This window comes from Oncorhynchus kisutch, linkage group LG18 (genome assembly GCF_002021735.2).
Source record: "Oncorhynchus kisutch isolate 150728-3 linkage group LG18, Okis_V2, whole genome shotgun sequence".
NCBI lineage: Eukaryota > Metazoa > Chordata > Actinopteri > Salmoniformes > Salmonidae > Oncorhynchus > Oncorhynchus kisutch.
Genome location: NC_034191.2, coordinates 21,220,146 through 21,247,251, shown reverse-complemented (window position 1 = coordinate 21,247,251; position 27,106 = coordinate 21,220,146). Strand labels below are relative to the sequence as shown.

Below are 27,106 nucleotides of genomic sequence, written 5' to 3'. Positions count from 1 at the left end.
CTAAGGCAAGCTTTTTCAAACAGAAATTTGCACCCTGTAGTACTAACTCAAAAAAGTTCTGGGACATTGTAAAGTCCATGGAGAATAAGAGCACCTCCTCCCAGCTGCCCACTGCTCTGAGGCTAGGAAACCCTGTCACCACCGATAAATCCACTATAATTGAGAATTTCAATAAGCATTTCTCTACGGCTGGCCATGCTTTCCACATGGCTACCCCTACCCCGGTCAACTGCCGGTTGCACCCTCCACAGCAACCCGCCAAAGCCCCCACCATTTGTCCTTTACCCAAATCCAGATAGCCGATGTTCTGAAAGAGCTGCAAAATCTGGACCCCTACAAATCAGCCGGGCTAGACAATCTGGACCCTCTCTTTCTAAAATGATCTGCCGAAATTGTTGCAACCCCTATTACTAGCCTGTTCAACCTCTCTTTCGTATTGTTAGAGATTCCCAAAGATTGGAAAGCTGCCACGGTCATCCCCCTCTTCAAATAGGGTGACACTCTAGACCCATCACTGCTACAGACCTATATCTATCCTACCCTGTCTTTCTAAGGTCTTAGAAAGCCAAGTTAACAAACAGATTACTGACCATTTCAAATCCCGCCATACCTTCTCCGCTATGCAATCTGGTTTCAGAGCTGGTCATGGGTGCACCTCAGCCACGCTCAAGGTTCTAAACGACATCATAACAGCCATCGATAAGAGACATTACTGTGCAGCCGTATTCATCAACCTGGCCAAGGCTTTCGACTCTGTCAATCACAACATTCTTATTGGCAGACTCGACAGCCTTGGCTTCTCAAATGATTGCCTCGCCTGGTTTACCAACTACTTCTCTGATAGAGTTGTGTGCCAAATCGGAGGGCCTGTTGTCCGGACCTTTGACAGTCTCTATGGGTGTGCCACAGGGTTCAATTCTTGGGCCGACTCTCTTTTCTGTATACATCAATGATGTTGCTCTTGCTGCCGGTGATTCTCTGATCCACATCTACGCAGACGACACCATTCTGTATACTTCTGGCCCCTCCTTGGACACTGTGTTAACTAACCTCCAGACGAGCTTCAATGCCATACAACTCTCCTTCCATGGCCTCCAACTGCTCTTAAGCGCAAGTAAAACTAAATGCATGCTATTCAATCGATCACTGCCCGCACCTGCTCTCCCGTCCAGCATCACTACTCTGGACGGCTCTGACTTAGAATACGTGGACAACTACAAATACCTGGATGTCTGGTTAGACTGTAAACTCTCCTTCCAGACTCACATTGTTACCTTTATTTAACCAGGCAAGTCAGTTAAGAACAAATTCTTATTTTCAATGACGGCCTAGGAACAGTGGGTTAACTGCCTGTTCAGGGGCAGAACGACAGATTTGTACCTTGTCAGCTCGGGGATTTGAACTTACAACCTTCCGGTTACAAGCCCAACGCTCTAACAACTAGGCTACACTGCAGCATCTCCAATCCAAAATTAAATCTAGAATTGGCTTCTTATATCGCAACAAAGCATCCTTCACTCATGCTGCCAAACATACCCTCATGAAACTGACCATCCTACCGATCCTCGACTTCGGTGATGTCATCTATAAAATAGCCTCCTACACTCTACTCAACAAACTGGATGCAGTCTATCGCAGTGTCATCCGTTTTGTCACCAATGCTCCATACACTACCCACCATTGCGACCTGTACTCTCTCGTTGGTTGGCCCTCGCTTCATACTCGTCACCAAACCCCCTGGCTACAGGTTATCTACAAGTCTCTGCTAGGTAAAGCCCTGCCTTATCTCAGCTCACTGGTCACCATAGCAGCACCCACTCGTAGCACGTGCTCCAGCAGGTATATCTCACTGGTCACCCCCAAAGCCAATTCCTCCTTTGGTCATCTTTCCTTCCAGTTCTCTGCTGCCCATGACTGGAACGAATTGAAAAAATCTCTGAAGCTGGAGACTCACATCTCCCTCACTAGCTTTAAGCACCAGCTGTCAGAGCAGCTTACAGATCACTGCACCTGTACATAGCCCATCTGTAAACAGCCCATCTATCTACCTACCTCATCCCCATACGGGTATTTATTTATTTATTTTGCTATTTTGCACCCCAGTATCTCTACCTGCACATTCATCTTCTGCCGATCTACCATTCCAGTGTTTAATTGCTATATTGTAATTACTTCGCCACCCTGGCCTATTTATTTCCTTAACTTACCTCTTTTGCACTCACTGTATATAGACTTTTTGTTTTATTTTGTTCTACTGTATTATTGATTGTATGTTTTGTTTATTCCATGTGTAACTCTGTGTTGTTGTATGTGTCGAATTGCTATGCTTTATCTTGGCCAGGTCGCAGTTGCAAATGAGAACTTGTTCTCAACTAGCCTACCTGGTTAAATAAAGGTGAATTAAATAAATAAAAAATATTAGCATCTGGGACAGAGTAGGAGGCAGTCCACTCTGGGCATGCTATTCATCCCCAAAAAGTTAACAGTTGTTTTGAGCACAGCGCAAATCATGGTTCATTGACAGTATGGTCAATGTTTATTATTTTAAACTTGGAAAAGAAACACTTAATCCCAGATTTGGGACCACACAGCCACTCCACTGAATAGCAGGCTAGTGATTGTTTTGCAATGCTTGCAGTTTGCCACTGTCACTGATTCCTTCCGAACCACTCATTGTTGAATTTGCTATTTCCAACTTGTTGTGTAATGTTTCTGTCCAATGGCCGATGAGCACCGATACGTTTTATCTATAATTTATCTTCATTATTTCTCTTCATATGACAAAGATTAAAAAGGATTTGTCAGTAGATTTTCGACTTGATTAATGATGATGACGGCTAGTTAAGATTTTGAAAGTATGATTTGGTCATGGTCAGTCCAATCAAAGCTACTGTAGTTATAAAGTGATTTGACGTCATTTTATCTGTGGCCAATGACCTTGAGCCTTCCTGGATGGGCACTTCTAATGTAACTCTATGGCAGCCCCCAAGGGGCTTGAATTTTCTAGATACAGTACCGTCTCCACCAGTGACAGAACACTGAGCTTATCATGGCGCAACTAGAGAACATTACCAACACCTACGCTCCATATTTTCCCCTGGCTCCCCCACCACCACAGAAAGCACCGAGCTAGGCTGAAACCCCTACATTTTGGATCTGCCTTACTCAATGCGGCTTTACTACATTTTTGCAAACTGATATGTGACGCGTATTAATGCTAAATAACATGCAAAACAGGTGGGGCTGTTTTGCATGTTTTTCCCCCCCTGAAAATGTGGTATTCAAAACGAGCCCCACCTGCCCTGAATAAGGGGTCGCCACTGGTTAGTGTAATTCATGTGTGTAATTCATCTCTATTGAAAAAAAGTCCTATTTGACAGTAAATTACAGCAACTATAGTTTAATTGTCAACCCAAAATATATTACATCACTGGTTTAGGTTTATGCATTCCTGCTTGGATGTGTTAACTTATTCCTTGTCCCAGTCCGCCACTGAGAGAGGGGGACAGAGAGAGAAAGGGAGACAGAAGGGAGCAGAGAGAGGGGGATAGGGACAGGGAGAGAGGAAGAGGGGGGCTGTGAGAGAGAGAGGGGGACAGAGAGAGAAAGGGAGACAGAAGGGAGCAGAGAGAGGGGGACAGGGACAGGGAGAGAGGAAGAGGGGGGCTGTGAGAGAGAGAGGGGGACAGAGAGAGAAAGGGAGACAGAAGGGAGCAGAGAGAGGGGGACAGGGAGAGAGGAAGAGGGGGGCTGTGAGAGAGAGAGGGGGACAGAGAGAGAAAGGGAGACAGAAGGGAGCAGAGAGAGGGGGACAGGGACAGGGAGAGAGGAAGAGGGGGGCTGTGAGAGAGAGAGGGGGACAGAGAGAGAAAGGGAGACAGAAGGGAGCAGAGAGAGGGGGACAGGGACAGGGAGAGAGGAAGAGGGGGGCTGTGAGAGAGAGAGGGTGACAGAGAGAGAAAGGGAGACAGAAGGGAGCAGAGAGAGGGGGACAGGGACAGGGAGAGAGGAAGAGGGGGGCTGTGAGAGAGAGAGGGGGACAGAGAGAGAAAGGGAGACAGAAGGGAGCAGAGAGAGGGGGACAGGGACAGGGAGAGAGGAAGAGGGGGGCTGTGAGAGAGAGAGGGGGACAGAGAGAGAAAGGGAGACAGAAGGGAGCAGAGAGAGGGGGACAGGGACAGGGAGAGAGGAAGAGGGGGGCTGTAAGGGAAGGGAGAAATAGAGAGAGCGAGTGGGACAGAGAGAGTGCCAGTGAGAGCAGCAGGCACCCAGGCAGCTGGGCCAACTCATCCAGCAGCTCCTCAGAGAAAATCACCTCTAATTGAAAAGCCTGCTCATTAACCCAGTGGGTGTGCAGAGGCAAATGCCTTCGACGTGTCACAGGCTGGGAACAGAGAACCGCTGTGCTTTGGCTTTGAAACACACACACACACACACAATCATGACGGCTGTCAATGTATATGGAAACAGCCTTAATACCACTGCTGAGACTAACACACTGGCACAGCCATAAACAGCCCTCCTGTGTGGTAGGACTGCCAGGGTCTCATTATCAGCAGAGCAGTGGAGCAGTATGTTACAGGTTGACTCCATTCTGGATCAAACATGGGACCTGGGCTCTCCAAGGGCTATTTCTCAATTATTTTGGCCAGTCAATGTCTGCAACTGCCCTGGCTGTCTGCCTCTGGCTCTCCCTGTCCCTCCATGTAAGGTGACATTTATATCCCTGATTTGTGCTGTGAGAGGTTGTGTCCTATCATGCAAGGCAAGATCTAATAGAGGCTTTTGTGTCCATCAGATGGCCTTGTCCCTCTGTGTTCCCTCTACACTATGCCTCTTGAGCGCAGACACACACACACATGTTTCTATTTCTTACTATACTTTGGGGACCAACAGTTGATTCCCATTCAAAATCATATTTTCCCTAACCCTAATTCCTAAACCTAACCACTAACTCCTAACCCTAATTTTAACCCTAAACCTAACCCCTAAACCTGAAATTGCCGTTTTACAAGTGAGGACTTCAGAATTTTGGGGGGGGTTTACTATTATTGTGAGCATTTCTGGTACTCACACGTATAGTACCAATTGTGTGTACACACACTGAACACACACACAGGAAGGAAGATGGTAGACGAGGAGACAGTGACAGGAAGGAGAGGTGGAGGGAAAGGAAGATGGTAGACGAGGAGACAGTGACAGGAAGGAGAGGTGGAGGGAAAGGAAGATGGTAGAGAAGGAGACAGTGACAGGAAGGAGAGGTGGAGGGAAAGGAAGATGGTAGAGAAGGAGACAGTGACAGCTTCAGACGCATGTCTTTATTATCCTAGCGAGCCTTTACTGAACTCCCCCTGTCGTCTCCCCCCGTCATCTCCCCCCGTCGTCTCCGTCTCCCCCCGTCGTCTCCCCCCGTCGTCTCCTCCCGTCGTCTCCCCCTGTCGTCTCCCCCTGCCGTCTCCCCCCGTCGTCTCCCCCCGTCGTCTCCCCCCGTCGTCTCCCCCCGTCGTCTCCTCCCGTCGTCTCCCCCCGTCGTCTCCTCCCGTCGTCTCCTCCCGTCGACTCCCCCCGTCGTCTCCTCCCGTCGTCTCCTCCCGTCGTCTCCCCCCGTCGTCTCCTCCCGTCGTCTCCCCCCGTCGTCCCCCGTCGTCTCCCCCCGTCGTCTCCTCCCGTCGTCTCCTCCCGTCGTCTCCTCCCGTCGTCTCCTCCCGTCGTCTCCTCCTGTCGTCTCCTCCTGTCGTCTCGCCCTGTCGTCTAGCCCTGTTGTCTCCCCTTGTCGACTCGCACGGTCGTCTCCTCCTGTCGTCTCCCCCTGTCGTCTCGCCCTGTCGTCTCCCCCTGTCGTCTCCCCCTGTCGTCATGCCCTGTCGTCTCCTCCTGTCGTCTCCCCCTGTCGTCTCCCCCTGTCGTCTCCCCCTGTCGTCTCCTCCTGTTGTCTCCCCCTGTCGTCTCCCCCTGTCGTCTCCCCCTGTCGTCTCCCCTGTCGTCTCGCCCTGTCGTCTCCCCCTGTCGTCTCCCCCTGTCGTCTCCCCCTGTCGTCTCCCCCTGTCGTCTCGCCCTGTCGTCTCGGCCTGTCGTCTCGCCCTGTCGTCTCGCCCTGTCGTCTCCCCCTGTCGTCTCCCCCTGTCGTCTCCCCCTGTCGTCTTGCCCTGTCGTCTTGTCCTCATTGTGTAGGCTGCGGTCTGGAACGACAAGGAGCATTGGGACAAGGGCCATCATCACCCCAATACACCCCAGGTGTCATCCCCTTCACCCATGTGATGGTACTGAGCTGCCTAATTGCATGTTACACACGGTTTGTCACCTCTGAGGCAAGCGGGTAGAGAGGAGAGGGTGATGCAGGGGGTTATGCTCTGAATATGCTGTCAATGAGGAAAAGCTTCACATGCAGGGGGACCAGGAGACCAGGAGACCAGAGACCAAGAGTAGGCCCGTTGTCTACAATGACCCAGGCCTTACTTACACAGGTCTCAGTGGTTTTCAGAAATTCTTCCAATATGTATCCCACATTTTCCAGTTGTGATGAAGACTTGATGCGGATGCAAATGTATTTAAATGTTGATAAAGTACTATGGTATATACAGACAGTGATCTACTTAGTCTTTTTGGGAGCATGTTTGGACTCAAGTGGCTGTATAGATAGAGTGCTCCACCCTCTCGGTTTAGGAGTTGACAGCCTCTCCATACTGGCTGCATTTCAACCTATTTCTCCATTAGTTCAAAGGCTATGTGATGTTGCCTCACACCTGGAAGGAGATAGCGGTGGGTTGTGCTCTCAAAGCACAGCCCGTCTGTCTGATGGAGAGTACAGATTAGAGGCCCCCTGTTCTGTTTTGATCTACACAGTGGACAGTGCTCTTTAGTATGTGGAGTGGTAGATGGATGGATGCGCCAATTGAGGCCTGCTATGCCTTAGTGCCTTCAGAAATAGACGGTGTGAAATGCACCATTAGCTGGACCCAGAGTCATCTGAAATATCCCTGGTGTGTATATACAGTATAATGCTTTGTAGTGACTGTCTGGTTTTTTCTCTCCATCATATCTGTCCATCCAAAAACATAACAAAATGCATTGGTACTTTTGTTAAAACAGAGATAACTTTGTGGTAGACGTACACACCAGGCCAGACCTCCCTCTCCCTGAAAGCTGTTTTTATCAGCAGAGGCTATTTGCTCTTCAGCACCGTCCCACTGTTAATAATAGTTGAGGATAAGTAAGCCATTTGAATAGGACTGATATATTAACACTGAGAAATCACAACAGTCACATAATAGGTAATGTATTAACACTGGGAAATCACAACAGTCACATAATAGGTAATGTATTAACACTGAGAAATCACAACAGTCACATAATAGGTAATGTATTAACACTGGGAAATCACAACAGTCACATAGGTAATGTATTAACACTGGGAAATCACAACAGTCACATAGGTAATGTATTAACACTGGGAAATCACAACAGTCACATAGGTAATGTATTAACACTGGGAAGTCATAACAGCCACATAGGTAATGTATTAACACTGGGAAACCACAACAGTCACATAATAGGTAATGTATTAACACTGGGAAATCACAACAGTCACATAGGTAATGTATTAACACTGGGAAATCACAACAGTCACATAATAGGTAATGTATTAGCACTGGGAAGTCATAACAGTCACATAGGTAATGTATTAACACTGGGAAATCACAACAGTCACATAATAGGTCATGTATTAACACTGGGAAATCACAACAGTCACATAGGTAATGTATTAACACTGGGAAATCACAACAGTCACATAATAGGTAATGTATTAACACTGGGAAATCACAACAGTCACATAGGTAATGTATTAACACTGGGAAATCACAACAGTCACATAATAGGTAATGTATTAACACTGGGAAATCACAACAGTCACATTGTCTGAATGGGCGGAAGAGTCGATTCTTCTTCTCTGTCAATGTAGACACATTAAGGCTCTGGATAGTAGTGAGGCAGATCGGCTCCAGTACTATGGCTGAATGCTGTTTGTGGCTCAGAGAGTCAGTCAGTTTTCCCCTGAGCTTGGTGCTTCCAGTGTTCAGACTGAGGCATGCCTTTGAGAAGCGCTGCACACAGAGGTCTTCTTTGAGAAGCGCTGCACACAGAGGTCTTCTTTGATAATGCTGTCCCCAGTCTACCTGGCCATGCTGCTGCTCCAGTTTCAACTTCCACCTGACTGTGCTGCTGCTCTAGTTTCAACTGTTCTGCCTTATTATTATTCGACCATGCTGGTCATTTATGAACATTGAACATCTTGACCATGTTCTGTTATAATCTCCACCCGGCACAGCCAGAAGAGGACTGGCCACCCCACATAGCCTGGTTCCTCTCTAGGTTTCTTCCTAGGTATTGGCCTTTCTAGGGAGTTTTTCCTAGCCACCGTGCTTCTCCACCTGCATTGCTTGCTGTTTGGGGTTTTAGGCTGGGTTTCTGTACAGCACTTTGAGATATCAGCTGATGTACGAAGGGCTATATAAATAAATTTGATTTGATTTGATTTGATAAGCGTTGCACAGAGAGGTCTTCTTTGAGAAGCGCTGCACACAGAGGTCTTCTTTGAGAAGCGCTGCACACAGAGGTCTTCTTTGAGAAGCGCTGCACACAGAGGTCTTCTTTGAGAAGCGCTGCACACAGAGGTCTTCTTTAAGAAGCGCTGCACACAGAGGTCTTCTTTAAGAAGCGCTGCACACAGAGGTCTTCTTTAAGAAGCGCTGCACACAGAGGTCTTCTTTAAGAAGCGCTGCACACAGAGGTCTTCTTTAAGAAGCGCTGCACACAGAGGTCTTCTTTAAGAAGCGCTGCACACAGAGGTCTTCTTTAAGAAGCGCTGCACACAGAGGTCTTCTTTGAGAAGCGCTGCACACAGAGGTCTTCTTTGAGAAGCGCTGCACACAGAGGTCTTCTTTGATACGCTCTGCACACAGAGGTCTTCTTTGAGAAGCGCTGCACACAGAGGTCTACTTTGATAAGCGCTGCACACAGAGGTCTTCTTTGAGAAGCTCTGCACACAGAGGTCTTCTTTGAGAAGCGCTGCACACAGAGGTCTACTTTGATAAGCGCTGCACACAGAGGTCTTCTTTGATAAGCACATGCAGCAGCAGCTCTAGTAGAGAGAGCTTTCCGTTCTGTCGGACAATGACACACACACACACACACAGAGAGAGAGAAAGGACTCACCTCTCCTTGCACCGTGCGATGAACAGATGCCAATGGAGATTGTGCTCTTTTCATATTATTCACTGTCTCCTACATTGCTTATTTTAACACAATTCAACCTTTTTTCAGAGAGCGATTTCCTTTCTGTAGGCTTTAGAAAGCCTTATTGGATGACTGACAAGGCTGCCTTGTGAGTCACAAGGGAAAACAAAACACATATTGCAAATCCGACTCATTTCTGCCACAGCATGTCAACCCTACTGCATGTCAGTGTTTATTACCGGAGTGAGGTTTCTGTGTTGATCACCTAATCTAGTCTTTCTGTGGGAGCTGAAGCAACACTCAGAGAAAAGCTCTTTAGGTTGTGTAACTCTCAAGGTTTTGTGGTAACTTTATATTATGCCTGGAGCAAGGGAATGAAAGGAGATGAAAAGGTGATAGTGGCAGACAGAGAGTGAGGAGGAGAGGGTAAGGGCTGTTGGGGTGAGGAAAGGAGACAGAGACAGAGAGAGTGAGGAGGAGAGGGTAAGGGCTGTTGGGGTGAGGAAAGGAGACTGAGAGCGTGAGGAGGAGAGGGTAAAGGCTGTTGGGGTGAGGAAAGGAGACAGAGACAGAGAGAGTGAGGAGGAGAGGGTAAGGGCTGTTGGGGTGAGGAAAGGAGACTGAGAGCGTGAGGAGGAGAGGGTAAGGGCTGTTGGGGTGAGGAAAGGAGACAGAGACTGAGAGCGTGAGGAGGAGAGGGTAAGGTCTGTTGGGGTGAGGAAAGGAGACAGAGAGAGTGAGGAGGAGAGGGTAAGGGCTGTTGGGGTGAGGAAAGGAGACAGAGACAGAGAGAGTGAGGAGGAGAGGGTAAGGGCTGTTGGGGTGAGGAAAGGAGACTGAGAGCGTGAGGAGGAGAGGGTAAGGGCTGTTGGGGTGAGGAAAGGAGACAGAGAGAGTGAGGAGGAGAGGGTAAGGGCTGTTGGGGTGAGGAAAGGAGACAGAGACAGAGAGCGTGAGGAGGAGAGGGTAAGGGCTGTTGGGGTGAGGGAAGGACACAGAGTTAGTGAGGAGGAGAGGGTAAGGGCTGTTGGGGTGAGGAAAGGAGACAGAGACAGAGAGCGTGAGGAGGAGAGGGTAAGGGCTGTTGGGGTGAGGAAAGGAGACAGAGTTAGTGAGGAGGAGAGGGTATGTCTAGCCATAGCACATAACATGCCTATTCGTAAATCTGGCCCTGTACTCAACATGTCCCCCAGGTCCTCTCCTCATAGCCTGCTAGACAGCTGTTACTGTTACTTAGCCCGTTAACAACCATTGGAACATAGTTCAGCCTGCGGATGATGTCCCAGAATACCTTGTCCCAGAGAACTGCCATGCTGTCATAGTTTAAAATAGATTCTAAATCACAATTGTCTGACCTTTCTCCCTCACAGCCCTGGTGTGGTTTTAGTCATCAGGAAGAATAAGCTCATACTTCCTGTGTGCACAAGACTCAATGAGCAATGTAGCAGAGGTCTCTGCAGTGCAGCGCCATTCATTCTCATTTGGGCTGCAGGAGCACCACCTGTGTGTGTGTTTGTGTGTGTGTGTGTGTGTGTGTGTGTGTGTGAGAGAGAGAGAGGACGGAGAAGAGAGAGAGAGGACTGGAGAAGAGAGAGAGAGAGGACTGGAGAAGAGAGAGAGAGTACTGGAGAATAGAGAGAGAGAGAGAGAGAGAGAGGACTGGAGAAGAGAGAGAGATGGCTGGAGGAGAGAGAGGACTGGAGAAGAGAGAGAGAGAGGGCTGGAGGAGAGAGAGAGAGAGGACTGGAGAAGAGAGAGAGAGAGAGGACTGGAGAAGAGAGAGAGAGAGAGAGGACTGGGGGAGAGAGAGGACTGAAGAAGAGAGAGAGAGAGAGAGAGGACTGGAGGAGAGAGAGAGAGAGGACTGGAGATGAGAGAGAGAGGACTGGAGAAGAGAGAGAGGGGACTGGAGAAGAGAGAGAGAGAGGACTGGAGAAGAGAGAGAGAGAGAGAGAGAGAGAGGACTGGAGGAGAGAGAGAGGACTGGAGAAGAGAGAGAGAGAGGACTGGAGGAGAGAGAGAGAGAGGACTGGAGATGAGAGAGAGAGGACTGGAGAAGAGAGAGATCGAGGAAGAGAGAGAGAGAGAGAGAGAGAGAGGACTGGAGAAGAGCGAGAGAGAGGACTGGAGAAGAGAGAGAGAGAGAACTGGAGAAGAGATAGAGAGAGGACTGGAGAAGAGAGAGAGAGGACTGGAGAAGAGAGAGAGAGAGGGCTGGAGAAGAGAGAGAGAGAGAGAGAGAGAGAGAGAGAGAGAGAGGACTGGAGTAGAGAGAGAGAGAGAGAGAGGACTGGAGAAGAGAGAGAGAGAGAGAGAGAGAGAGAGAGAGAGAGAGAGAGGACTGGAGAAGAGAGAGAGAGAGAGGACTGGAGAAGAGAGAGAGAGAGAGAGGACTGGAGAAGGGAGAGAGGGTTGGTATAGACATAGGAGAAACAGGCAGAGTAGTAGGCAAAGAGACAAATGCAACAAGGAGATTTAGGAGTGCTAGTCAAAGAGGAGGATAGGTAGCAGAGTAGAGAGACGGGTAAACAAGGCAGCACAGACCGTATAGGTCTGGTCCTCTCGGCGTCAACCCAAATGATGGCTTTGTTCCCTGCAGAAACTACCACCTAAATATATAGAAACCTGCAGAAACTACCAGCTAAATATTGGCTTTTTCTCTCCAGTAATAATGGAGCCATGAAATTGATTTAATGTCGCTGAGGTTCTCCTGGGCGGCGCCTCTGCAGTCTGTGAATACAAAACAATGAACATCCACAGCCGCCCTAAGATCTATTAATTAACCCAGCTAATCCCCAACACCTTATCTCTCTCAACAACTTTGCCCATCGAACAGTAACATTGGAACACAGAGGCTACAGGTTGCCGAGACGCAACATTGGCAGTGAAGGAGAAACACAGATTGACACTTTTTTGTCTCGTGAAATATTTGGCACTTGTTGTGAAATGTTTGACTTGATATCTGAGGAGATTGGAGGGCAGATAGCAAATCATTTGTATGCCTGTGAGAATCCAAGCTCAGTATGAACACAGCGTGAAAAGCGTACCTGTCCAATCCTACCCCACTGCGCTGCCACAGAGAGAGAGATATTTCTGTTCATCATGGCCTTATCTACCAGCCAGTCTCTCTCTCAGCATGGTCCTCCTCCACATTGACCTCCAGGCCCCTACCCATGTAGTGTCCCTGCAGGAGGGGAACCACCTCATCCTGGACACCACAGTGTTCCTCTTAACCCTCACCACCCCTTAACACAGCCCCTCAGAGCACAGCATTCAGGCCCACTTACCTCCACCAGCTCTCTGATTGTCCTCTTTCCTAGAACCTCGCTTCCACTCATCCTTTTCCTTCTCTTGTGTCTGCCCTTTCTCCTGGGGGCCTTTTTGGACTGGTCTGGTGAGTGGGCCTGCCTCAAACCAAGGGCACCACGTCGCTCAATAACTTCCTCCTGCGGACAGATCACTGTCCTATCATACACGCACTGGCGTCTCCCCTCTCAATATTACACATCAACTCAGTCTTTTGTTCAGACTTGTTCCCAATCTCGTCCCAAAGTCCAATTTGTTGATTATATATTAGCATCAAATCAGAGGTTATTAAGTCCCCTAATAGAACAGGATGGGGACTGGCTTTGTTTAGTAAGAGAGAAGAGAAAGAAGCAGAGAGAGAGAGAGAGACAAGTGGAATTACATGGTGTCCCTGCTATCTGAAGACAACCATCTGCCAATGTCACTGCTCCATTGTGTCTGGGCCCTCTACCATGAATAGCCCTCTGCAGCCAAAGATGTTTTAATTAGTGAGAGAGATGGTCTGTAATTATATTTATATCATAATAACTAACCACTCTGACTGACTGAGTCCTCGTCCTCCTCGCTGGGTCTTTCATTGTCTCCCTCTATGATGATGATATTTCATTCTAATGTTAGAACACTGCAGATCCCAGTCAAAGTGAACATCCAGGGCCTCGACGGGCGAGTACACACTCTCAGGAGCTGGACCGTGTTCACACACACACACATACACACACAGCATCTCTCAGCCATGTCAATGCATGTCCAACTTCACCAACAACCCTTCCCCAATCACTTTATTATCAAAGCCTAAACAGCAGCTGATTAGTTGACCGACTGCAACTCCTTCTTCTTTGTGTGAGTATATTGAAAGAATAGGTAACCACAAAGATGTACATTAGAAGGTTATTGTCCAAAGTCTACCTATATTGACTGGCCTTGTTTAACTGAGTGCATACTGCATGTAAAGATCTTTGTAGAATGCTGTGGATACTGTCTTCTTTGTTATATTTGTTTGCAAGATAAATCATTGACAGGGAAAGAGATAATGAAGAGCAGAAAAGGGCTTGTGTGCTTTCAAACCACAGACAATTGAGCCTCATTGTGTTATGAATATTGGGAACAATGGCGAAACACTTGAAAGAAAGGAGCGTTTCAATATGCACGCACTCTCTTGCTCTCTCTCTCATCTCTTCCTCTCTCTCTTCTCCTCTCTCCTCTCCTCTATCTAGAATCTCCTCAACCTGTGTCCTCCTGCCCCAGCCAACCTCCACCCAAAGGGCAGTCAGAACTAAGCAATGAATCCCAGATGCCCAGACCCATAATAACACCATAAAGCGCTGATAAAACAGGTCGGCAGAGGGATGACAGGTCGACTGAGGCTGGGGCTGAAGCTTGCTCAAGCCTACCAAGAGTCGCCTCTCTTCCACAAATCATCCCACTGTTCCTCCCTCGTTCCCCAGGCTCAGTGGTCCGCCAGGGCTGCAACAGCCGGTCACGCTTTCTGGAGACCAAATTATCCTCCTGATTGATTGAGTTCCAAAGCATAAACCTCGCCGGCTGACAACTGCAGCTGATTCGCTCTCCTGACTTTACGGCTTTCTCTCTCCCTCCCTCCCTCCCTTCCTCTGCACAGAGCGCACAGAGCCGACGAGATAAATTACTTAAGTGGACGACAAAGTGTGCAAGCGTGTTGCAAATTTCCATATCGGTCTTCATGGTGCATGATGTTTGTTGTGTTTCCAAGTTAACCCTTTATTTCCCATTCTTGAGGATCTGGAAGACTGGTCCCTCCCCCTGATACAGCTTGCCAACTAGAAGATTCCCTCACTCGTCTTTTCCTCATGTTAGAAAATTATGTCACTCGCTAATCCAAAACTAATCCCAGTTACTGGGCATATGGAGAGATACACACACTAAGTCACTCTCTCTCACACGAGTCGACCCCCTCCCCATACACACAGATTAAAACATTCACTCTTTCTCACCCCCCCACACACACAAACACACACACAGTCACACACAATCCGACCCCTCACACACACTCTCTCTCTCTCTCCCACACACACTGATGCCTTGTCCCCCTCTGTCCCCCAGGCTTCCCAGCGACGGCGTATGGACCGGTGGCAGCGGCGGCAGTGGCGGCAGTGCGTGGCTCAGGTAGGGGGGCCCGTGGAAGAGGTGGCTACATGGCATACCAGCAGAACGCAGGGGCAGGTAAACGCTCTGTCGGTATTCTGTGTGGCTACTGCTACGCTCCATGCTCTGTTCTCACTGGCCGCCGATACTCTTCTCACACCTGCTGTATACACACACACACTCTCTTAATAGACAAGAGAGGAAAGAAAGAGCATAGTAAACTCCCCGTTCTCTCCTCACTTGCCTCTGCACTGGCTAAAATGGACAGAGGATGAGGATAGGACCAGGGTAGCAGTCTCTAGTTGTCTTGATTCAGAGCTACTATTCCTGCCAGCTCTGTGTTTGATAGGTAGAAATGCTACCTACTGTAATATACCTCCATAGTACAATATGTGACTGCAGATCCAGGGAGCAGGATGTGGATTTCTCATGTCGGTCACTCGTATCACTCATACACCTCTTTCAGAGAAGGCTCCTAACTTGAAATCAGCATGTGCTGATGTGCCTACCGATATCGATTAGTTTACTCAAAAATCTGACTTCCACACAAATCTCAAGTTAGGATACGGCTTGCCCCTATAACACCTTCCAGTCTCTAAATAACCAAGCCAGCATCACGAGTGTCCAGATTCCTGAGTCCTGCTTAAATTGGCTCCCTCGTTGACTTTTTCTATTCCCTGGCCATTGATTGGCTAGTACGATAGCTTAATCAATCACACTGACTTTGTCCACAGACACAGCAATATATAGCTAAATAAACACTGGAGAAAAACAAGCGGCGGGGCTGGAATTGACAGATGGCATTTTGGCTGCGAGGGAAAATGATCGGACACTCTAATTGGCTGTCAGAACGCCTGGCCCCTGGAAGCAGTGTGGTGCTGGGCTGCACTCTGACAGTTAGGGTTAGAGGTTCAGCCTAACACACACACACCTGATATGAGAAATCAAAAGCAGATACTTTGATGCCGTATGTCCTAGGTGAGTCTGGGGAAGTATAAATGAGGACAGGGGCAAGTATAAAGGCTGTGGTTAGACTAGACTGGGTTTATCCTACTTTACTCCATGCAAGTTAGTGCAGGGCTGGCCTAGGCAATACAGCTGGGCAGACCTGGGCGAGACAGAGAGCCAGTAACATAGCTAGCCCTTGGCTACAGTACAGTATGTTGCTCCAGCTCTTCCACTGACTGTCTCCTGGATGATTCTGTAACTGTATCACACTCAGGGAGAACCAGAAGGGAAGGCTAAGGTACCAACAGGACCCACAGAGCCCATGTTGCTGACATTTAGACTTGACCTTTCTCTGCAACTTCATCTAGTACTCATTACCAAGAGAAATTAGTTTACAAACTCCAATCTGCATAGATCTAGTCTGAAGTGAAGGAGCAGATGGAGTTTTGATATATAGCTGGGTAGCTTACCCACCATGCTAACTGGCTTTTGTGTGATGCTAAAGGATGGCTCTCCATCAATAATTACATTCTAATGTTGTTCCCGTTGCTGAGCCCTTCTGCAATTGGCTCAGGTTCTGTGTGGTCATCTCACAGTTACTGTAACTCACTCACCATCAAGAACAAGACAATCATGTGTTGGAATGTTTTTAAGTGATTCAGCAGATGTTTGCAGATGTAGGTCCTTGAAGCACATCTGTTCAATGCAACTGGTTCTGTTCCCAGAGCAACAGTAGGCTACAAAGGACCCTGTCTGGGATCAAGTTAGGCTGTTATGACAGATTATTTATTTACTCAAAAGATAACTTGACCTAATCTCAAACATAAGCCATCGCAATATTCAATACTTACAGTTAAAGTAAGAAGTTTACATACACCTTAGCCAAATACATTTCAACTCAGTTTTTCACAATTCCTGACATTTAATCCTAGTAAAAAAAATCCCTGTTTTAGGTCAGTTAGGATCACCACTTTATTTTAAGAATGTGAAATGTCAGAATAATAGTAGAGAGATTGATTTATTCCAGCTTTTATTTCTTTCATCACATTCCCGGTGGGTCAGAAGTTTACATACACTCAATTAGTATTTGATAGCATTGCCTTTAAATGATTTAACTTGGGTCAAACATTTTGGGTAGCCTTCCACAAGCTTCCCACAATAAGTTAGGTGAATTTTAGCCCATTCCTCCTGACAGAGCTGGTGTAACTGAGTCAGGTTTGTCAACCTCCTTTCTTGCACACGCTTTTTCAAGTCTGCCCACACATTTTCTATAGGATTGAGGTCAGGGCTTTGTGATGGCCATTCCACTCTTGACTTTGTTGTCCTTAAGCCATTTTGCCACAACTTGGAAGTATGCTTGGGGTCAATGTCCATTTGGAAGACCCATTTGCGACCAAGCTTTAAACTCCTGACTAATGTCTTGAGATGTTGCTTCAATATATCCACATAATTTCCCATCCTCATGATGCCATCTATTTTGTGAAGTGCACCAGTCCCTCCTACAGCAAAGCACCCCCACAACATGATGCTGCCACGCCCGTGCTTCACGGTTGGGATGGTGTTCTTCGGCTTGCAAGCCTCCCCCTTTTTCCTCCAACCATAACGATGGTCATTATGGCCAAACAGTTCTATTTTTGTTACATCAGACCAGAGGACATTTCTCCAAAAAATACGATCTTTGTCCCCATGTGCAGTTGCAAACCGTAGTCTGGCTTTTTTTATGGTGGTTTTGGAGCAGTGGCTTCTTCCTTGCTGAGTGGCCTTTCAGGTTATGTCGGTATAGGACTAGTTTTACTGTGGATATAGATACTTTTGTACCTGTTTCCTCCAGCATCTTCACAAGGTCTTTTGCTGCTGTTCTGGGATTGATTTGCTCTTTTCGCACAAAAGTATGTTAATCTCTCGGAGACAGAACATGTCTCCTTCCTGAGCGGTATGACGGCTACGTGGTCCCATGGTGTTTATACTTGCGCACTATTGTTGTACAGATGAATGTGGTACCTTCAGGCGTTTGGAAATTGCTCCCAAGGATGAACCAGACTTGTGGAGGTCTTGGCTGATTTATTTTGATTTTCCCATGATGTCAAGCAAAGAGGCACTGAGTTTGAAGGTAGGCCTTGAAATACATCCACAGGTACACCTCCAATTGACTCAAATGATGTCAATTAGCCTATCAGAAGCTGTTAAAGCCATGACATAATTTTCTGGAATCTTCCAAGCTGTTTAACGGCACAGTCAACTTAGTGTATGTAAACGTCTGACCCACTGGAATTGTGATACAGTGAATTATAAGTGAAATAATCTGTCTGTTAACAGGGTAGCCTAGTGGTTAGTGCGTTGGACTAGTAACCGGAAGGTTGTGAGTTCAAACCCCCAAGCTGACAAGGTACAAATCTATCGTTCTGCCCCTGAACAGGCAGTTAACCCACTGTTCCTAGGCCGTCATTGAAAATAAGAATGTGTTCTTAACTGACTTGCCTGGTTAAATAAAGGTAAAATAAAAAAATAAAAAATTGTTGGAAAAATTACTTGTGTCATGCACAAAGTAGATGTCCTAACTGACTTGCCAAAACTATAGTTTGTTGACAAGAAATTTGTGGAGTGGTTGAAAAACTAATTTGAATGACTCCAACCTAAGTGTATGTGAACTTCCGACTTCAACTGTAACTATGGACATGGGTTTTGAATTACAATTGAAAAAAGGAGAGGGTGACAAGGCAGTGAAACCTGAGGAAGATGTTAACACATTATCCATCAAACACACTCCTGGCAGTACAGGATGCCCTCTTTTAGCTCCCCAGGGGTCCCGCAGGCCTACCCAGCCTCTCCCTGACGTGCCCTAGGGCAATATGGTCTAGATTAAAGATTATTTCATCAGATAGTGGGAGCAGTGCTGTAGGGATGTTGGACCTGCTAGTCAGTGGGTCCTGCTGCTAGATTAAAACCCCTCACATAGAACAATAGTATTTAAGACTAGGAATACACCTTTTGATCCACCTGCAATCCTCAAATCTATGATGCCCTTCTTTATCTAGATTAAGATTTCATTATATTATGTTCCCCTTTCAGCAGTACATTTCTAAAAGTAAAGTCAGGAACTATTTCATGTCGGAATCAAAAAGTAACCAGGATTCTTTGATTTTGAAGGTATTACACCGGAGCAGAATCCGTTTGTAGATGATCACAGTCTTCTTATGGAACACAGCCTACATCAAAGTGATCCAGTGCAGAAAACCAGCAGTGTAGATCAAACTCAAACCAAAGGTGCTGTTGGTAGACAGTGGAAACGTCTGTGAGAAACATAGTGAAAGAAACACACTCAGACACACACACATAATCATACACATTCTGTGTTTTGTATTAGTATTTATTAGGGATCCCCATTATTTCCTACCAAGGCAGCACCTACTCTTCCTGGGGTCCAAACACATTGAAGCACTTACATAACATATAAAACAAAAGATAAAACAGTATCATCTAACATTATTACACCACTACATATTTACAATACTAAATGTATAATACCACCATACAAAAATATTAGAAAACCAGTAAAAAAACGTTGTGCTTAGAGGGGCAGCAGGGTAGCCTAGTGGTTAGAGCGTTGGACTAGTAACCGGAAGGTTGCAAGTTCAAACCCCAGAGCTGATATGGTACAAATCTTGTAAATAAGAATTTGTTCTTAACTGACTTGCCTAGTTAAATAAATATCAAATAAAAAGGTACACTGGTAAAGGTATAATGGTAGCAATGGTATACATACAGATAGAAGCAATGGTAGTTTGTGATTGGTTGTGAATTTGACCAGTTGTTTCTGTATCTGACTTGGTTGGGCCTTTCAGAGAGCCTATGGTCCTGACTGGGACAATCCTTCTCTGCTCACCTCAAACACTCCTCTTGGTGCCTGCCTGTCAGAAGGTTTGTTCACACCCTACTACCCCCTCAGACCCTACCATCTCACACCCTACTACCCCCTCACGTCCTACTACTCCCTCACATTCCTCCTGACCATCTCCTATTCTCCCTCCATCTTTCCTCCTCTCCATCCCAAACGTGTATATTTCTCTAACTTCTCTCATCTCTTCTTCCTCCATGCTCATTCGTTAGTTCTGTCTGCTCTCTTTCTTTCTTTTCTCTCTCTCTCTCACTCTCTCTCTCTATTCCATCCTGTCTTCATTAGATGAAGAGTTTGTGTTTATTAGATTTACTGTGTTTTTATGTACGAAGATATAACCATTCTGTCATTCATGTGTGTTCTGATTCATGTGTGCCTGATCCCTGTGTGTATCAGTGTGACTTCAGTGCATGCCACCTGTAGTGGTCATGGTAGTGGTGGACATAGTCATAGCTCCTAGCTACTACTGTTTTCTGTGTTCTTGTATCTACTTCTACAAGCTGACATGGTATCCAGGATTGTCTTACTGTATCTGCATGGTAGTTGTTGGTTGTTAGTCATTCTTGATGACAAGCTCAAAAACTGGTATCTAGGAGCGATCTGGAGCGTTTGTTACGCTACATTTGGTTACGTTACAGCCTTATTCTAAAATGGATGAAATTGTTTGTTTTACTCATCAATCTACACAGAATACCCCATAATAACAAAGCAAAAACAGATTTTTAGCCATTTTTGCAAATGTATAGAATATTTAAACTGAAATATCACATTGACATAAGTATTCAGACCCTTTACTCAGTTCTTTGTTGAAGCACATTTGGCAGCGATGATAGCCTTGAGTCTTCTTCGGTATGATGCTACAAGCTTGATACACCTGTAGTTTCTCCCATTCAGATCCTCAGGTTGGATGGGGAGCATCGCTGCACAGCTATTTTCAGGTCTCTCCAGAGATGTTAGATCGGTTTCAAGTCAGTGCTCTAGCTGGGCCACTCAAGGACATTCAGAGACTTGTCCGGAAGCCACTCCTGCGTTGTCTTGGCTGTGTGCTTAGGGTCGTTGTGTTGTTGGAAGGTGAACCTTCGCCTTGTCTGAGGTCCTGAGTGCACTGGAGCAGGTTTTCACCAAGGATCTCTCTGTACTTTGCTCCGTTCATCTTTCCCTCGATCCTGACTAGTCTCCCAGTCCCTGCCGCTGAAAAACATCCCCACAGCATGATTCTGCCACCACCATGCTTCACCGTAAGGATGGTGCTAGGTTTCCTAAAGATTGGACGCTTGGCATTCAAGCCAAAGAGTTCAATCTTGGTTTCATCAGACCAGAGCATCTTGTTTGTCATTGTCTGAGCAAACTCCAAGTGGGCTGTCATGTGCCTTTTACTAAGGAGTGGCTTCCGTCTGGTCACTCTACCATAAAGTCTGATTGGTGGAGTGCTGCAGAGATGGTTGTCCTTCTGGAAGGTTCTCCCATCTCCACAGAGGAACTCTGGAGCTCTGTCAGAGTGACCATCAAGTTCTTGGTCACCTCCCTGACCCAAGGCCCTTCTCCCCCGATGGCTCGGTTTAGCCTGGCAGGCAGCTCTAGGAAGAATCTTGGTGCTTCCAAACTTCTTCTATTTAAGAATGATGGAGGCCACTGCGTCCTTGGGGACCTTCAATGCTGCATAATGTTTTTGGTACCCTTCCCCAGAACTGTGCCTCAACACAATCCTGTCTCTGACAATTCCTTCGACCTCATGGCTTGGTTTTTGCTCTGACATGCACTCTCAAGCGGAACCTTATATAGACAGGTGTGTGCCTTTTAAAAATCATGTCCAATCAATTGAATTTACCACAGGTGGACTTCAATCAAGTTGTGGAAACATCTCAAAGATGATCAATGGAAACAGGATGCACCTGAGCTCAATTTCGAGTCTCATAGCAAAGGGTCTGAATAATTAAGTTATTTCTGTTTTTAATTTGTTATAAATTTGCAAAGAAAATATTTACCTGTTAGAATACGGCTGTAACGTAACAAAATGTGGATAAAGTGATGGGGTCTGAATACTTTCCGAATGCACTGTATGGAGGGTTTGGTCCTTTCCTCTAGGCAAACTCCTGTGTGATTACGACATTAGCCTGATTTGCAACAGCTCAGAGCTGAAGCACCATGGCACTCTGGGCCTGACTTGGCAGGACATGATTTCTATTCATGTGTCCCAGGCAGCTGACACACTGGTCCAACCAGTGACTGACCTCAGTTCTAAATGCAGCCCACTGGATTCCTTGTCATATGTTGAGGGGACGTGTCAGGAAAGTGAGGTTGAGTTGGAGGAGAATGGAATGAGACACTAGCGTCTCTTTAACCGTCTTGCCTCCTTCCTTCCACCTTCTTCTGTAGCTGCAGGTGATCACTCTATTTAGGTGATCTGCATCCCTCAATCAGTAACAATGTCTCCTGTTCATTTGTCCTTCTCTCTCCAATATGAGTCGAGTCTGGACCCTGGACCACAGACAGTTTCCCCCCTTTCCCACCCCCTGATGGACAGCTATGTCAGAATCATTCTAAAGGAAAACAGACTGTTCACTCAAACTAGGTCACCCCGACTCCCCTGCCCAGAGCCCAGAGGGTGTGGAAATGTCTCCTCTTATGATGAAGATAGATACAGTGTATATGTGTCTGCTCAATTCTACCTGGCTCCTCTACCAGCAGTCCTCTACCAGCTGTCCTCTACCAGCTGTCCTCTACCAGCTGTCCTCTACCAGCTGTCCTCTACCGGCTGTCCTCTACCAGCTGTCCTCTACCAGCAGTCCTCTACCGGCTGTCCTCTACTGGCTGTCCTCTACCGGCTGTCCTCTACCAGCTGTCCTCTACCGGCTGTCCTCTACCGGCTGTCCTCTACCAGCTGTCCTCTACCAGCTGTCCTCTACCGGCTGTCCTCTACCGGCTGTCCTCTACCGGCTGTCCTCTACCAGCAGTCCTCTACCGGCTGTCCTCTACCAGCTGTCCTCTACCAGCTGTCCTCTACCAGCTGTCCTCTACCGGCTGTCCTCTACCAGCTGTCCTCTACCAGCTGTCCTCTACCAGCTGTCCTCTACCAGCTGTCCTCTACCGGCTGTCCTCTACCAACAGTCCTCTACCAACAGTCCTCTATGAGCAAATCAAATCAAACCAACAGTCCTCTACCAGCTGTCCTCTACCAGCTGTCCTCTACCAGCAGTCCAGCACCTCTTGTTTGTGAGCTCCTTTCCACTTCTATTCTCATGGTGTTTGTTTGTGTGATGATGTGTGATGATGAAAGTGTGTGTGTGTGTGCGTGTGTGTGTGTGTGCATGCGTGCGTGTGTGGTCTGTGGATGTGAAAGCGTGTTGAGTGAAGATATAAGGGCTGTAGCGCTGTGTCTATGGATGGATGGCAGTACTCCTCTGCCTGTGAACATCCAGGATATATCATCTATTAACTATCATTATGCCAGCCTATCGGAGCACAAAATGAGGAGCCATTATCTAGCGATTATTTATGAACTGCCATCGCAGGCTGAAAAGAACTTGTCCTTTGTTAATTAGTCACCTATTCAGTTAGAAAATGGTGTTTGAGACGGGGACTGAAAGCCACTCCAGGCAGAACAGAAAGAGAGCCTCATCTTTTCAAATGACATAGGTGGAAATGGAGCTAATTGCAGATGCTCTGAAATTCAAAGCTAATTTTGAAACACATTTGACAAGTGTATTATTCACTTTTTCTGAAGAGATCTGCACTGCTCTGTGCCTATACATGCGTGCACACTGGTGCCTCCCTGAATGGATGTGTACATATGTGAGTGTGAATGCAGGTGTTTACTTGCAAGGTCAGTGTGCGTGACGGAACGAGACAGGGTTTTGTTTGAGTAAATAGACACACACTCTGGGGCGATATCTAATGTATCCAGTGCCTCTGACAGTGAAGCCTGAGGCAGGTGATTGTGTGAAATGTTATTTCCAAGGTTGGCACAAGTCCTCCAGGTCAACTCTTCCACTATCATTCTATGGAAGGGCTTTTTAAATGGCAACAGTTCTTTTTTTCTCTCACATCAACACATAAATAGTGTGAATAATGTTGCTGACAGGAAAGGTGTTTAGCGTTTCTCCCTCCATTAGGCACAACGTTTAGACGACAGACTTGGCAGTAGACCCAGACATGTTAAAGAAGAAGCTTTTCATTCATAATGACTCAAAGCGGAAGCAAATGCTATCATTCTCCGTGACATTATCAGCATTTCAAAAATTTTGAAAGCACCACTTGAAACAATCTCGACTGGAGGTAGACTATTAAACAGACTGGTAAACAGACTGGTAAACAGACTGGTAAACAGACTATTAAACAGACTGGTAAACAGACTGGTAAACAGACTGGTAAACAGACTATTAAACAGACTGGTAAACAGACTGGTAAACAGACTATTAAACAGACTGGTAAACAGACTGGTAAACAGACTGGTAAACAGACTGGTAAACAGACTATTAAACAGACTGGTAAACAGACTGGTAAACAGACTATTAAACAGACTGGTAAACAGACTGGTAAACAGACTGGTAAACAGACTATTAAACAGACTGGTAAACAGACTGGTAAACAGACTGGTAAACAGACTATTAAACAGACTGGTAAACAGACTGGTAAACAGACTGGTAAACAGACTATTAAACAGACTGGTAAACAGACTGGTAAACAGACTGGTAAACAGACTATTAAACAGACTGGTAAACAGACTGGTAAACAGACTGGTAAACAGACTGGTAAACAGACTTGTGAAGAGGATGATAACAGTGATTTTGACAGTAATGGTGATGACCATGATGGAAGTGGTTAGAATGGACTTCATCTGTCCTCCATGCACACGGCATGCTGAGGAGAAGAGAAGTGGAGGAGAGCGATTATAATCATAAATGATAACGCTCCCTCAACGATCCACTCCATTGAGCCTATATAGTCCCCCATCCTGTTGCCACAGCAACCCAGAAACACACTAATTTGTTGTGCAGATGAGTAATTGCCCCCCAATTAAGAATAGGGATGTTGCAGAGAAAGACCACCTAATCTTGGTTGTTTGTTATTAATATATTATTTCTTAATTATTGTTTTTAATAGATTGAACTGAAATGGGAGACTGTATCATGGTCGTCACACCACAGGGGGGTGTTTGGGCGAGTACAGTGGCCCTATTGCTGAATGTGATGATGTAACTATATTGTACACGGGTTGTTGGCCATCGGTATTGTTTAAGGGTTTTCCTGGCCTCACATGAACATCCACTGAAGGGAAAACAACGCACTACGATTCCCTGCAGCAATAAATCACCTCTATGTTATCTAACATCTCATAAAAAGGGCTATTTATTTATTAATTTGTTTGGTTTATTTCATTTTTGTACCCTTTGATACATGTTGTGGAGCGTTATGTGTAATGGCAGAGAGGACTAGAGAACTCGAGCCTGTGTTTAGCCTCTGTCACCTCATCCTCCCAGTGGCTCTGTAGTGACTTTCCCAGATGGGGTCTCTCTAATGGTAGTAGCGTTGACGAGACACTCCTCCAGAGCTCCAGTCAGCCCAGCCACGCCGGGTGTCAGCTGTGTTGCCTGGGAAGTGCTGCGGCTGCAGCCAGGGACAGACTCTCTCTGGGGGCCAGGGGCCCTGCAGATGTTCCACAGCTCCAATGCATCTGTTTGGCCATGATAGAGACAGGCTGCTGAACACTGCTCATGTTACGGCGCTGGTTGGGAGTTGACACAACTGTTGTAATAGAGTTATTTTCTCTCATTTTATGTAATTAGATTATACCTCCATCTTTCTTTGCTATTCTCCATCAGAATGGACATACAGACAGAAGACATGAGTCGCTAGAGGAACATCAGAGCCCTGCCATTATGGTCCCAACCTTGATCTCTCCAATGCTGCTGTTTAATTCCACTCCGTTTTCTACTTCCACATGCTCAAAGTGAATCATTTGCATGCACAGAAAGGAGAATTAGCTCAGCGCGATAATCAAGCGCCTCCATTCTTCCAGATGGCCGATCCAGTGGTCTCTGTAGTCTGTAAATGGGAGCTTTTTAACTGCATTTTATTCCACATTTTACATAGATAGTGCTATCATTAGCCGTGATCTCCCTGAATAATACAAGTCATTTTGCTGTGCTTTGTTAGATAAGACCTTCACGGCACCAGGGACGCCGGCAGCAAGGACTCATTTTCCATGTCAGTGCAAACAAAGCCGCCAGGTGTGTTTGTTGTAAGTGTGTGTGTGTACGCGCACAGGCGCGTGTGCAAGAGCGATAATGTTGTATTTGTCTTCCTGTCGTTCCTGCTACTTTGTTCTCGCTAGTCTGTATTTAGAGGGATGTTTCTGCAGGCTACCATCATGGCGGGTGGCCTGTGAGGGGGACAGACAGACCAAGGGAAGGGGCCAGCCGGAGGCCTCCTCCTCAGTGTGAACTAATGTGGGTGTCAGGGGCGTTGCTCTGTAAAGGTCTTCATTTGTTTGTTGTTAAAGATCTAATTAGGACGACGAGAGGAAACAGAATGGGACGGCTAATTAGAGGGGAGCTCAGAAATCACTTTGAACCTCAAGGACACCCGGCTATTAGCGTGCACATAAAAAATGTATTAAACCTAGGTGTATGTTTTGTTCCCTTCCTTAAATGATTAAAAAATGCTTTGCTTGAGTGGGCTTCCCCCTCTTCTGGAGAGATGCGGAGGAGTGGAGTGGGCCGGCGCATCCTGAACACTTCTGTCTTTCTGTTTTTCATCTCCTTGAGTGTTTAAAACTGTCTTCTAAAGTACATGTTGCGTCTGTTGTCTCAGTGCGGACACACCTACTCATTCCATTTTTTTTTTTTTTTTTTACTATTTTCTACATTGTAGAATAATAGTGAAGACATCAGAACTATGAAATAATACATGTAGTAACCAAAAAAGTGTTAAACAAACCAAAATATATTTTATATTTGAGGTTCTTCATAGTAGCCACCCTTTACCTTGATGACAGCTCTGCACACTCTTGGCATTCTCTCAACCAGCTTCATGAGGTAGTCACCTGGAGTGCATTTCAATTAACAGGTGTGCCTTGTTAAAAGTTAATTTGTGGAATTTATTTTCTTCTTAATGCGTTTGAGCCAGTCAGTTGTGTTGTGACAAGTAGGGGTGGTATACAGAAGATAGCCCTATTTGGTAAAAGACCAAGGCCATATTATGGCAAGAACAGCTCAAATAAGCAAGAGAAACGACAGTCCATCATTACTTTAAGACATGAATGTCAGTCAATCTGGCAAATTTGAAGAACTTTGAAAGTTTCTTAATGAACTGTCGCAAAAACCATCAAGCGCTATGATGAAACTGGCTCTCATGAGGACCGCCACAGGAAAGGAAGACGCAGAGTTACCTCTGCTGCAGAGGATAAGTTCATTAGAGTTAACTGTACCTCAGAAATTGCAGCCCAAATAAATGCTTCACAGAGTTCAAGTAACAGACACATCTCAACATCAACTGTTCAGAGGAGACCGCGTGAATCAGGCCTTCATGGTCCACTACTATAAAGGACACCAGTAAAAAGAAGAGACTTGCTTGGGCCAAGAAACACGAGCAATGAACATTA

The 27,106-nt window shown here is 46.4% G+C and overlaps 1 protein-coding gene across 2 annotated transcripts in view; it reads left to right on the top strand.

Annotated features, from left to right (window-relative positions):
- LOC109909234 (RNA-binding protein Musashi homolog 2-like) overlaps nucleotides 1-27,106 on the top strand; it is a 322,173-nt gene that overhangs the window by 267,308 nt on the left and 27,759 nt on the right. For both annotated transcript variants that reach the window (XM_031795526.1, XM_031795527.1), the window contains exon 11: nucleotides 14,620-14,682. In XM_031795526.1, the coding sequence (XP_031651386.1) occupies nucleotides 14,620-14,682 (63 nt within the window). The remainder of the gene's footprint in view (nucleotides 1-14,619; nucleotides 14,683-27,106) is intronic.